Source organism: Mus pahari, chromosome X (assembly GCF_900095145.1).
Source record: "Mus pahari chromosome X, PAHARI_EIJ_v1.1, whole genome shotgun sequence".
In the NCBI taxonomy this organism is placed as follows: Eukaryota; Metazoa; Chordata; class Mammalia; order Rodentia; family Muridae; genus Mus; species Mus pahari.
The window spans coordinates 993,757-1,006,623 of NC_034613.1; the positions used below are offsets into that span (position 1 = coordinate 993,757).

General features: G+C 39.2%; 1 protein-coding gene across 1 annotated transcript in view; it reads left to right on the forward strand.

Moving 5' to 3' along the window:
• The window catches only part of Dgkk (diacylglycerol kinase kappa), a 126,630-nt gene that overhangs the window by 77,630 nt on the left and 36,133 nt on the right, over positions 1–12,867 (forward strand). Inside the window, exons 9-14 of the mRNA XM_021188532.2 lie at positions 270–372; positions 7,778–7,961; positions 8,577–8,685; positions 9,411–9,550; positions 10,348–10,429; positions 12,602–12,693. Of these exons, the coding sequence (XP_021044191.1) occupies positions 270–372; positions 7,778–7,961; positions 8,577–8,685; positions 9,411–9,550; positions 10,348–10,429; positions 12,602–12,693 (710 nt within the window). The remainder of the gene's footprint in view (positions 1–269; positions 373–7,777; positions 7,962–8,576; positions 8,686–9,410; positions 9,551–10,347; positions 10,430–12,601; positions 12,694–12,867) is intronic.

Here is a 12,867-nt window from a genome sequence, read left to right on the forward strand (position 1 = left end):
CTAGTGATGTCTCAGTATGTGTAGAGGAGAACCTTCAGAAAGATACCTTTATGAAGGGCCAGAGTTCTGCATGCTCAGGGAGACAGCAGTTTCACAGTAGATCAGGGTGGGTGGTGTCAGGCAAGTTAGGGTTTATGTAACTAGTACCAAAGTTCAGAAAGGGAGATTTGCAATATAAAGGATCTAATTCTTGGGATGGAACCAGAAACTAATCAGTGTTTTTCTTTCTCTCTCCCCTTCCTTTCTCTTTTGTGCTCTTATCGTTTCAGGTGCACGGGGCCTGCCAGAAGCGGTTTTCCAAGGAATGTTCCTTCGGAAGTCGTCGCTCGTCCATCGTGCCACCAACGGCACTGAGCGACCCTAGGGGCGATGGTGAGTACACTGGCTTTTCCTTCAGAAGCACTGGGGAGGATGGGAAGGTATAAAGGCTGGGAGGAAGGGCAGAAATTATTCTCCACAACTAGTAAAATATTGGGGGATGGGATGGTTATTCTTATGTGTATATCTAAGAGTTAGTCTTGAAACTGTGTAGTGGCGAACATTGTGTTTCAGTGTATGTATGGGTACATGTGTATGGGCATGTTCTCTGTAGACTGTGTCACAATTCTGATTGCTCAAAGTTTATTTCAGCTTTCTTGATGATTTTCAAATACTACCTAATCTATAAAATGAATTTGTTTCTTTCCATGTGTTCAGAAACTATCAAAAGCCTGGGTGATGTTACTTTTCAAATACAAATATCAAAATTGTTACCAAGTCTGCACTCTGCTGATACTTTGTTACTCCCAAGACAATAGTGAATTAATCTTTTTCACAAACTACTTGATGCCTACAGAGGGATCTAAGATAGATCTCTTTGTTGAACAAATAATCATGGTAAATCCAGGCTCTTGGTCCAACACAATGATAAACAATGGAATGGAGCATATTTTTTTAAGTATCAAAGAAATAATAGAGATGTGTGGATATCAAATAAGAGTTAGAAATGTTGACACAAATATGGGCACAGACAGTCATCAGGTTACTGAAGGAGCCATTCCCAGAGGTTTCTGAAGGCAAGTGCAAGCATGTGCCTCATAGAACCATACAAAACCATAAAGCTAAATTCACTCAGAAATGCATGAATTAGGTTATTCTCAGGTCTATTCAAATATTTATCTTTATAACATCACTGACTTGATGACTTGGTCAATAAGAGATAGTTGACTGGATAGAAAAATGAAAATGTTCGGGGAAGGTGAAATGGATGCATTAGGAAATGTAACAAGCTAATCACCTGAGCAAATTCAGGTTGCTCATAAGGTCAACCTACTCTTTTTTGGCATTATTAACATTCATTTAACCCCCCTTTATTGAAAATAGATTCTTTCCTCATATAGTATATCCTGATGACAATTTTCTCTTCTTCTATTCCTCTGATTCCTCTCTTCCCGTTCTCCTCTCTCAACTGGATCCACTCCCTTTCTGGCTCTCAAAAAAGAACAGACTTCTAAGAGATAAAAACAAATGTGTGTGTATATGTATATGTATATGTATATGTATATGTATATGTATATGTATATGTATATGTATATGTATATGTATATGTATATGTATATGTGTATGTNTATATATATATATATTTCTAATTACCCACTTCTCTTATCCTTTAGGATCCAACTCAAATCAATTCTATGAGTATATATACACACATACACACAAAACACACACATATATACATATATAATTATAAATAATACATATGCATAATTATATATACAGATATGTGTAAATATAATAGATAGATAGATAGATAGATAGATAGATAGATAGATAGATAGATAGTTAGTTAAAACAATGTCATCATATCAAAGTTAACAAGGCAAACCAACAAAAGTCAAAGAATCCCAAGAGAAAAGACTCTCTAATTAGAGACTCTTGTTTACACACTCAGGAATCCCATAAAAATACTAAGCTGAATGAATGCTAGGCCCTGTGTTTGCTGCTCCCAGTCCATGTGAATTCACATGAGTTTTGCTTAGTTTATTTAGAAGGCCTTGTTCTACTGGTATCCTCCATCCCTTCTGGCTCTTGCACTCTTAGCCTCCTCATGATATCCTGAGGCCCAAATAGAGGGATTTGATGGAGAAATCCCATTTAGGGCTGAGTGTCCTAAGGTCTCTCACTCTCTCTATGATATCTGGGTGTGGGTCTCTGTATTTGTTTCCATCTGCTGCAGGAGGAAGCTTCTCTGATGATGGAAATCAACCACCTTTCAAACCTTAGGCTTTGTTTTCCTGTTTCCTGTACCATTATGTGGAGATAGTTAGCATCCTACAAAATCATCCTACCTGTATATTAATGGGGATGTTAGCTATTGTTTGTGCTCACATACATGTTCTGTGATTTCTGTCCCTAATGTGTAGTTATTTCTCTCCTATACCATGTCTTATTATTGTTGTGGCTCATCAATTAATGCCATATGTTTCCTTTGCATAGAAGTGCCTAAATTAGGACTATTTATGTCATCTAATGTGCTATGAAGCATCTTTTAATTTTGGTTTCTATGTAGCAGCAATCTTGGTCTACTTGAATATCATTTTGACAAACCTTCTTTCTACCATGCATTACTTAGCTTAGACTTGCTCAAGAAATGGCTTTAAAGAATGCTCAACACTTCCTGGACTTCTTAGCCTAGACAAATAAGCCCTTCAAGAGTCGGCTACCTTCTGAGACATTCTATTCTAGAGAAATTTTCTTCTGCCTTTCTTCTCATAGAATCTTAATGATGTTATTAAGGATAATTCACCCCACCTTCTCAGCCAGGCTAGAAAAATCCTTTTTCCAGCAACCAGATGATGACCTTCTGAAGCGGGAGCCTTTGTCAGTGCTGTTGTGCAGTTATTTCTGCATATATTGATTCGGTCTAGAGGCTCCAATTGATGACAAGACCTCTAATTACCCACTTCTCTTATCCTTTAAGGTCCAGCTCAATCAACTGTTCTTTGCTATTGCTCCTATAATGGCCTCTTCTCGCTTCCCCAAGTTAATTACATCCTGTGCAGTAAAGTAGAAACTCGCCCAGTGGTTATTAAACATAAGCATACATCGGATTCATTTAAAAGGATTTATAAAACACCAGTTTCTGGGCCCTAGCCTCAGAGGTTTTGATTCAATACATCTGGGTAAGGCCCAATAATCTGCATTTCTGAAAAGTTCTTCGATACTCTCTACGCTACTGGTACCATAAACATGCCCCATTGTTTACTGTGTGATTTTAGGCAAGTTCCTTAAGATGTTTCTACCTCATTTCTGACTTCTTTCACTATTACTGAAGTTTATTTAGCAAAATCTTTAATACAAAAATGTACATGACTCGATTTTCACACTTTAGTAAAAGAAGCCCTAACAAGGCTTCTGACATGATGTTCTTTCCTTCTTTGACCACCATTTTCCTATTATGCTGCTGCTCACACAGTCAATGATCCCAGCATTCATAAAGACAGCAACTCCTCAACAAATGATGCCTCCTGGACATGTCTGCTCACCACTTAGAGCCAATAACTTTCTCTCTGTAGACTTCTTCAACCTGGAGTACCTAGCTCATGGTGTCACCTGTCATTTCTTGTCTACTCATAGGCAAAGATAAATACTTAGGTGCATTATGAAAAGTTAAATTTGTTTAAGCATTGTTAAAGATGGCTTTACTAGTACAGGAAGGGCAACAGTAAGCAAATCTTATGGCAATTTAGCATCCTTCTGTGGCCTGAATACTAGAGTGAAATTAGTGGTCTCTTGGATTAGGATATGGTGATTGTATTAGTGCCACTAACAAGAGCTCTTTTTAAGAGCTTCTACAGGGTGCTGATTCATATGCAGATTACAAGCAGTTAAAACCCCTGTACTCTTTTCACAACTTGACTCTGCCAAGCTGGATCTCTATTGATCTATTCTAGAATAATATATGCCCTTGAGCCTGAGCCTAAGGAGCAAGGTGCACACCCATCTGTTTTCTCTGGCCCATGTGACTCTTGAGGTCATTTTCTACTCTTGATTTTGTCATCCTACTGTAACTCTTTCTCAAGTCTGGGTACTTCAAATTTTAGAGATCGGCTTTCTGTGTTCTCTTCTGAATTATAGAATACCATTGTGAAACAGGGCTGTTTGATATCCCTCGAGGTCTGCTCTTTTTTAAAAGAGAAATGAAGGAGGAATGGATGGTGGGCTGGGGCAGGGAGGAGATGGTGGGGCGACTGGAAGGAGAAGAGGGAGAAGAAACTGCGGTTGGGATGTAAAAGAAATAAAATAAAATAAAATAAAATAAAATAAAATAAAATAAAACTGTGACACAGTATAAGAAAGTCAGTTGTAGTTGACACCAGTCATTTAAAAGCAACCTTGTGAGTCAGGCTGTTTACCTGTGAATTGAACATTTCTATACTCCAGTTCTCTATGTTGAAATAGAGACAAGCTACTGTTGCAAGGATTATTACATATGAAAAGATGAACTCTTAGAGAGGTTAAGATGTTTCCTGTAGTTTAGTGATTAAACTTGGAGGGCAACCAGCTGTAGCATACACTACCTGTCTTATAAAAATATACTAGAAAGCATAGTACATGCTCAACGCTGCCAGATGATTCTAAAGTAGTTTTTTTTTTTTTTTTTTTTTTTTTTGCTATACTCTCATGGTTACTTAGCTTATAGATATCATTAACATAACTTTTGGTTTTTTATATTCTTAATTCTTGACTGGCAAATATATTCACGCAGGCTAAGAGTTTTCCTTTTTAAAATAATACAAAAATATTTACAGACAAATCTTGCATCGATTCCGTCTCTCATCTCTATTTCCTGCAGCCCTTGCCTTAGTCAGTGCATTAGTTACTTTCCTTGTTATTGTGGCCAAATACTTCACAAGAAGCAACTTAAACTAGAAAAGGTATATTTTGGCTCACAGTTTAAAGGAATACAGTCCAGTTCATCGTAGAGGGGAAGGTGTGGCAGTGGGTAGCAGCAATACGTGAGCTTACTCACATCAATGCAGACCAAGAATCAGAGCGCTCAGGGCTTGATCAGGGACTGGACCATGACACTCAAAAGCCCTGCCAACATAGTGAACTGCTTTCTCCAACATGTCCTTACCATCTAAAGATTACACAATTTTCAAAAAACAAAACAGCACTTCCAACTAAGAACACATGAGTCCGTGAGTGGTTTTTGATATTTGTATCCAAACCATGTATCTCTTAGGGTCTACATTATTTGTTGAGGCACAGCAAGAACATCTTGTTATTTGAATCATAATGTTTTACTTGGCAGTCTCAAGCTCACCTTTCTTTCATATTGCTTCCTCTAAGCATTTTTTTCTTTTAATTATTTTATTAGATATTTTCTTCATTTACATTTCAAATGCTATCCCGAAAGTTCCCTATACCCTCCCCCCACCCTGCTCCCCTACCCACCCACTCCCACTACTTGGCCCTGGCCTTCCCCTGTGCTGGGTCATATAAAGTTTGCAAGACCAAGGGGCCTCTCTTCCCAGTGATGGCCAATTAGGCTATCTTCTGCTACATATGCAGCTAGAGACTCGAGCTCAGGGGGTACTGGTTAGTTCATATTGTTGTTCCACCTACAGGGTTGCAGTCCCCTACAGCTCCTTGGGTACTTTCTCTAGCTCCTCCATTGGGGACCCTGTACTCCATCCAATAGCTGGCTGTGAGCATCCACTTCTGTGTTTGCCAGGCACTGGCATAGCCTCACAAGAGGCCACAATATCAGGGTCCCTTCAGCAGAATCTTGCTGGCATGTGCATTAGTATCTGGGTTTGGTGGCTGATGATGGGATGGACTCCCGAATGGGGTAGTCTCTGGATAGTCCATCCTTTCATCTTAGCTCTAAATTTTGTCTCTGTACCTATATCCTTTCATGAGTATTTTGTTCCTTATTCTAAGGAGGAATGAAGTATCCACCCAGTGGTCATCCTTCTTAGTTTTCTTGTGTTTTGCATAATGTATCTTGGGTATTCTAAGTTTCTGGGCTAATATCCGCTTATCAGTGAGTGCATATCTAGTGACTTCTTTTGTGATTGGGTTACCTCACTAAGGATGATACCCTCCAGATAAGCATCTTGATGCCATGTTGTCTGGCTCCTGTCAGCATTCTGATCCCATCTTCTTCCACTTTTCCCCTCCCTCACTCTGCAACAATCACACCGTTCCCAGACAACCTGGGCTACCCTCTCAGAGCCCTAACACTTTTCCTTGTCTCCCCAGATTTCTTCTTCCAGATGTCTCAATTACTTATCCCTTCATTTATTTGACTATCATAATGGTAGTTTGCACTGATGCGAGTAAGCTCACATGGTGCTGTTACCATGGAGCTACCAATCGCCACACCTTCCCCTCCATGATGTTAAATGCCACCTTCCCAGACAATTGTTCTTGACCACATTGTTAAAAAGTGCAATTCTTACTCCTCCCATGCTTTTTTTCCCTCAGAACGCATTATGTTTTATATTTATCTTGCCTTAATTAAACAGGAGTTGTATTTTGTCCACTCACATAAATAAGAATAGGCACAGAGAATATCCTCAGTACACATTTGTTGAATGTGTGCATGAATGAATGAATGTGACCAAAGTACCATAATGATGCCATTTTACCTTTCATTAAAAATTGCTGAAAAGGGTATTGTATTTGCTCATGGAACGTAATAACATCTAAGCTAAACTACTAAGAAAACATAGTACAGTCCTCTTTACTTGCAAGTTCTGGCAAGCCCTGAAGATTTGGTACACAACTTCTTAGGATGCCTCCAAATACCACCAGCCAATTACTGGAAGGAAGCTGCCTTCTATGTTCTCAGGCACAAGAGAACGTTTTTTTAAATATTCAGTACACCGATCCTCCATAAATATGAACCACGTGATTTTTGCCCTATGTAATTTGTTTCTGGAGCATTCCTTACAAGCCATGAGCCCAGATGGTTGTGGGCCAATATTTGTTGATACTTCCTCTCCCAGAGAACTATCAATGCCCATCTCCTTGCCAATAGACTTTAAGACTCACCACAAACTGGCAGGATTTGGCTGTTTAAACTACTTATTTGGCTATTATAACCCTAATTCTGTATGGGTAATTCCAATGTTGAAGAGTATTTAAAAATATCTCTCGTATCAGACAATTTATCTGTAGACTCATTCTACCATGGAATTGGTGTGATAATGTAGATGGTTCTTTCTGAGCTTTAGAGATACAATTAAGTGTCCTGGCTTCATCTTATATTGAGATGTCATTCTTCTAGGAACTCTTTTGTTAGCTCTTGGACTAATGACAGTCTTCCCTTGCCTGCTTGCTTAGCTTGCACTCTTTTCACTGAAGGAACTAAGCTAGCCCAGACAGAGAGACTAGCTTGGGTGTAGCTCCTCCTCTTGGGCTCTCAATCTTTTATTTTCCCATAGAGTTTTGCTAATCTCTGGGTATTGCAGCAATTTATTTTATTAATTTTCTTCCAACATATTCACATATTCATATATACATCCATCTCCCTTACTTGAGATCAAAGGCTAAATCCCTAATAATATCTTATATGATATCTGGTATATAATTTCTCAGAAAATTATAGGGGATACCTAGAAATAGGAGAATGAATATTTTATTCACCTTTTGATGATATTCTAACTTTCCCTCTACTCCTTAACAGCAAAAGATTGGGGCTGGTACTCAGTCTTTGTAAAATATGATGCAGAAATCATATCTTATCTCAATTGGCCCTTTTCTTTCTCTTGTGTGTTATCAGGCCAGCTAGTAGTATCGCCTGACTTCTGGAATCTCGACTGGCCACTGACTTGTTCCTGTCCCTTGCTCATCTTCATCAACTCTAAAAGTGGAGATCATCAAGGGATCATCTTTCTCCGGAAATTCAAACAATACCTTAATCCGTCTCAAGTATTCGACCTGGCGAAGGGTGGACCTGAAGCAGGGTAAGCATGGGGGAAGTTGGCTATATAGAATAGTCTACCCACCCCCTGTACATTCTAGCCTAGAATAAATATCCAGAATTAGTTCTTGTACCTGGGCAGATACACCAGTAAATGACTCTGACCCATTTTACCATTTAGTCCTCTTCCAGAAATCTCTTCAATCTCGTTTCCTGAACTCAAACTTGCTTCACTTTTTCTGATTGGCAATATAGAAAACTATACCCTTTGACATCATAGGAAGAAGCAAAGAGACATAACTACAGACTTATTTTATTATGGTATCATTTGACAGTTCAATGCTGGCTCCTGTGAGCTGAGCCCCTAACAACTATGCAAAGTATTCTTCCTGAGCCTCAGCAGATGACTAGGTTATTAATGGCTCCCAAAGAAAAGCTAAGGACAAAATATGACTTGAGACAAGGCCTAATTTCTGAGATTGTCTTGTGCAGTTGTGGTCATAAATGTACACCGAATCAGAAGCTAATACAAATAGAAGGCAGATGGCCTCGTTAGGAGGGTACTGAAGCAGGAGTCCTTAGGTCCTGACATACTGTAAGAAATAGTTAAAAATTCCAAATAATTATGAAATTAATATATTTCCCCTTTTCCTTATAGCATCGCTATGTTCAAGAACTTTGCCCGTTTTCGTGTTCTGGTTTGTGGTGGAGATGGCAGTGTGAGCTGGGTCTTATCTACAATTGATGCCTATGGATTGCATGATAGGGTAAGTCCCTGGCTGAGTCAGTTTAACTATTGCTAGAAAGAGTAAGGGGTATGGAGTTGTTTATCCTATGAAGTTCCACGTCTAGATCCCTCCTATCTATAAGCATGTCTTCCACAAGCTTAATAGTTAATTTGACCAATATGAACATGCTCACTTAAGATTATTATCTAGTTGTAGCTGGGTGAAGGAAAAATAAAGGAATGGGCTTAAAGAATCAACATTCTCTAGGCTTCAAAGTAAAGAGGTGGAAAAGAAAATTCCAATTTCCTTCTCCTTATGAGGGTAATGATTTTCTTCTCTGAGTCTCTACAGAGGCAAAATTTTCCCCATCTGTAGGTAACCCCTTGCTCTTCTGAATCCAGAATCTATGTCTCCTGAGGCATTTCCTCTGCTGGGCTCCAACTCAAATAGAAATTATGGTTATATTCATTTATAGCTACAGCTATGGCTTTTTGCATAGCCCAGAAACTATTATTATTATTATTATTATTATTATTATTATTATTATTATTATTAAAATAACCAAGAATGAGGTCCAATTCCTTTGAGAAAATATCATTCAGCTCCAGATACCCTCTTACTACACTTTCTAGGAAGCAATCATTTAAAGCCACTGGCTGTAAGGCATATTCCTTCTCAAAGAGCTGAGGTCCCTCAGCAGCTTGCAGAGAGTAAACCATGGTGGAAGGATTGTCTGAAAAGAGCCTCTCCTTCTGTTTTTGCAGTGTCAGCTGGCAATCATCCCACTTGGAACTGGTAATGATCTTGCTCGCGTCCTTGGCTGGGGAGCATGCTGGAGTAAAGGCACATCACCATTGGATATTCTCAGCAGAGTGGAGCAGGCTCATGTGAGGATTTTAGACAGGTGAGTGGTCAAAAGAGTCATGTGTCTGTGCCTCCTCCATGTATACCCTCACAATCCAGAGTCCAGTCTCCCCCATAGACCATCTCCCTTGTAGTGTAAGTGTAGGCTTAGTTAGGAGGGCTTATCTATTGAGAAGCCAGAGAGGCACATATTTCCTCAAATATTGTGGAAGCCCCTCTTCCCCACTTAAAGGTCACAGAGCATGGATATATTTCAAAGGTTTGTTCAGTGTCCTTCTAAATGTGAAATCACTTGAGCAGTAGAAGCATACTTATTCATGAGAAAGAATCTATAGTAAAATCAGGCTCTAAGAGAAACTTTTTTTAAAAAGTGGAGTGGAGGGAATTCGGCAACAACTGGCTGATATTTCCTCTGCTGCAGACAATAAAGAATTTTATCATCCTATATCCTAAGAGATAGGACTTTTATTGTGAGGTATGGGTTTTCAAGACACAAATCTAGGACCACCACAGAGATTCTTATTCAGTAGATCTTGGGAAAGGCTCTGGTATAAATATTTCATAAAAATATTTCTGACGGTCATGATGCTACTTCTAGTTAAAAAACACTGGTTTCCTGAGGGGGGAAAAACTCTTCCATCATACTAACTTAGGGCTGTCCTGAAGCAGAACCCTTTCTTTTGTTTACTTTGAGATCAGGTACACTGCTTGAGCTACCCTGTAGCCCTCTTCCCTCAGACACAATAACATTTTGAACTTTAGCGTAACTGTGAAATATTGATTTCCCTTGTAATTAGTGGAGTTCTGAATAATATTTGTGTTTAAACTTCATTGTAGATGGAGTGTGATGATCCGTGAGACCCCCAGACAAGCCCCACTGCTGAAAGGACAAGTGGAAATGGATATACCAAGATTTGAGGTGAGTATTGGTCAGCTATAATTGAGAGCAACAATTTCATCACATGTGAGATACTAGGACTTGATGAGAATGAGGTTTCTCAGGACTGGAGACAGCCATCAGCAGCTATTGACTACAAATTGACTACAAATCAGACATTAGGGATATACGTCATTTAGCTACTCATTCATTCAAAATGCTTATTAGATAACTGCTGGATATGAAGTACTGTCTTAGGAAACGTTCTTATACACTAATAGATAAAGAAGAATATAGCGTTTGTTAATGTGGAGCTCAGAGTCTATTTAGAGTTAGAAAAGGCAAAGTTTTAATAAAATATTGCATGAGTGTCACTTTGTGAGGTGTCATGAAAAACATCCAGAATGAGTGTTATTTCAATAAACACCCAGGGACTAGCAATAAATAGGCAAAAAGGACAAAGGAAGCCTGGTTTAGTGAGTGCTTCCAAGCTGTGAAAAGGTGCCATGACCATGGCAAGTCATATAAAAGAAAGCATTTAATGGGGGTTTGCTTACAGCTTCAGAGGTTTAGTCCATTATCAGCATGGCAGCAAACATGGCAACACACAGGCAGACATGGTGCTGGAGAAGCAGCTGGGAGGTCTACATCCTGATCAACAGGCAGCAGGAAGAGGGACACACTGGGACTAGCTTAGGCTTTTGAAACTCCAAAGCCCACCCCCAATGATACACTTCCTCCAACAAAGTTTTATTCTTAATCCTTTCAAATAATGCCACCCCACTTAGCATTGCCATATATGAACCTGCGGGGGCCATTCTTATTCAAACCATCACAAAGCCTGTTTTTTTTAATACTGTTCCAAACATAAGAATATGATGTAATTTCTGTGTGTTATTAATAGAACTGAAACATAGTCATAATGTCCAGGGTGTAGCAGCCAGCGAAGGTTAATAAACATGGTAGGGAGTTTAGACTTTTATCCTAAGAGCAATGAGAATTCTAAAAAGTCTGGAGGATTTTGTTTGCATGTATATGGGGTGGATGCACATGTATATAGCACATTGGGCCTGTAGGCACCTTCCATGTTTTTGTTAGAGAGGGGAGTCTCTCATTGGCCTGGAACATCACAGTATAGGCAAGGCTAGCTAGCTGACAAGATTCTAGTGATCTACCTATCTCTGCCTCCTGTCTCACCATCATTGGCATTACGGGTGTATACTACTATGGTAGGCTTTTTATGTGGGTCCTGGGGATTCAAAATCTGGTCCTCATTCTTTCGATTCAAATGTTCTTTCAACTGAGACATCTCCACAGCCTGTATTTTCCCCCTTACTTTATTATACAAACTTCCACACATACTGGGAAGTTGAAATGGGAATGCCCATTGTCATCTCATTGTATTACCTTTATCACATACGCAAACAACCTGTCGCTGAGTTGTAACCCATGTGTGTGAGGAAACAATCAACTCAGGAAAAAGATCAGAGCAAGGAGGAAAATTGGAAGATGCTGACCTTAGTCAGACGAGAGATGATGGGCATTTAGGTTTGTGAATCAGCAACAGGGATAAAGAGAATTGAACAAACTTGAAACATACTGAGGACATCTGTAAGGATTTATAGATGCAGGTGCTCAGGCTTGGCAGTGAAAGGCAGGACTAGAACTTGTAATCAGGAGTATAGACTCAAGAGTCCAATTACCCGCAATCAAACAGAAGTTCTGCTGCATAATGATTCCTTTCCTGTACCTCGGTTTTCTCTTCTGTGAAATGGGTATACAAGTAATCTTAACCTCTCAGAGTTATTGAGTATATATAAAAATGATATATATGTTTAACTTAGAACACAGTCAGCCACATATTCAGTACTATATGAGTGGAAGCTGTAGTATTCATGACCTTATTCAAAATGTAAATTTCTGGCATTGGAAAGTTATGAATCACAATCACAAATCTAGTATTTACTATCTCTATAAAATAATATGAGATTTTTCATAGAGTGTTTCTTTTATTTTTAGATTGATTTATGTCCCAAGTTATCTTTAAGTACATTTAAGGATTATTTAAGTTTATTTCCAGAAAGTCAGTTGAGTTTCTGGTAAAGACTAGGAAAGAAATCACAAGGCTGGTGGTGTGGGATAGGTGTTGAGGCAATGCAGTCTAATAAGTCACAGTGTTAAGCTTCTGAGACTGAACACTCTGTTTCCCTCTAGGCTGCTGCCATCAAGAATGTAGAGTCTGCAACCACTGAGTTGAACAAAATTCTGAAGGCCAAATATCCCACCGAGATGGTCATCGCCACAAGGTCAGCCCTCCTTTGGTTTTCATCCTTCAGGGTATCATAGGCTGTTCTGAGGTAATATATGGACTGGTGTGTGTGTTTGTGTGTGTGTGTTTGTGTGTGTGTGTGTGTGTGTGTGTGTGTGTGTGTGTGATAGCCTGGGGTTTCAAGGCCTGGTGTGTGTGTGTGTGTGTGTGT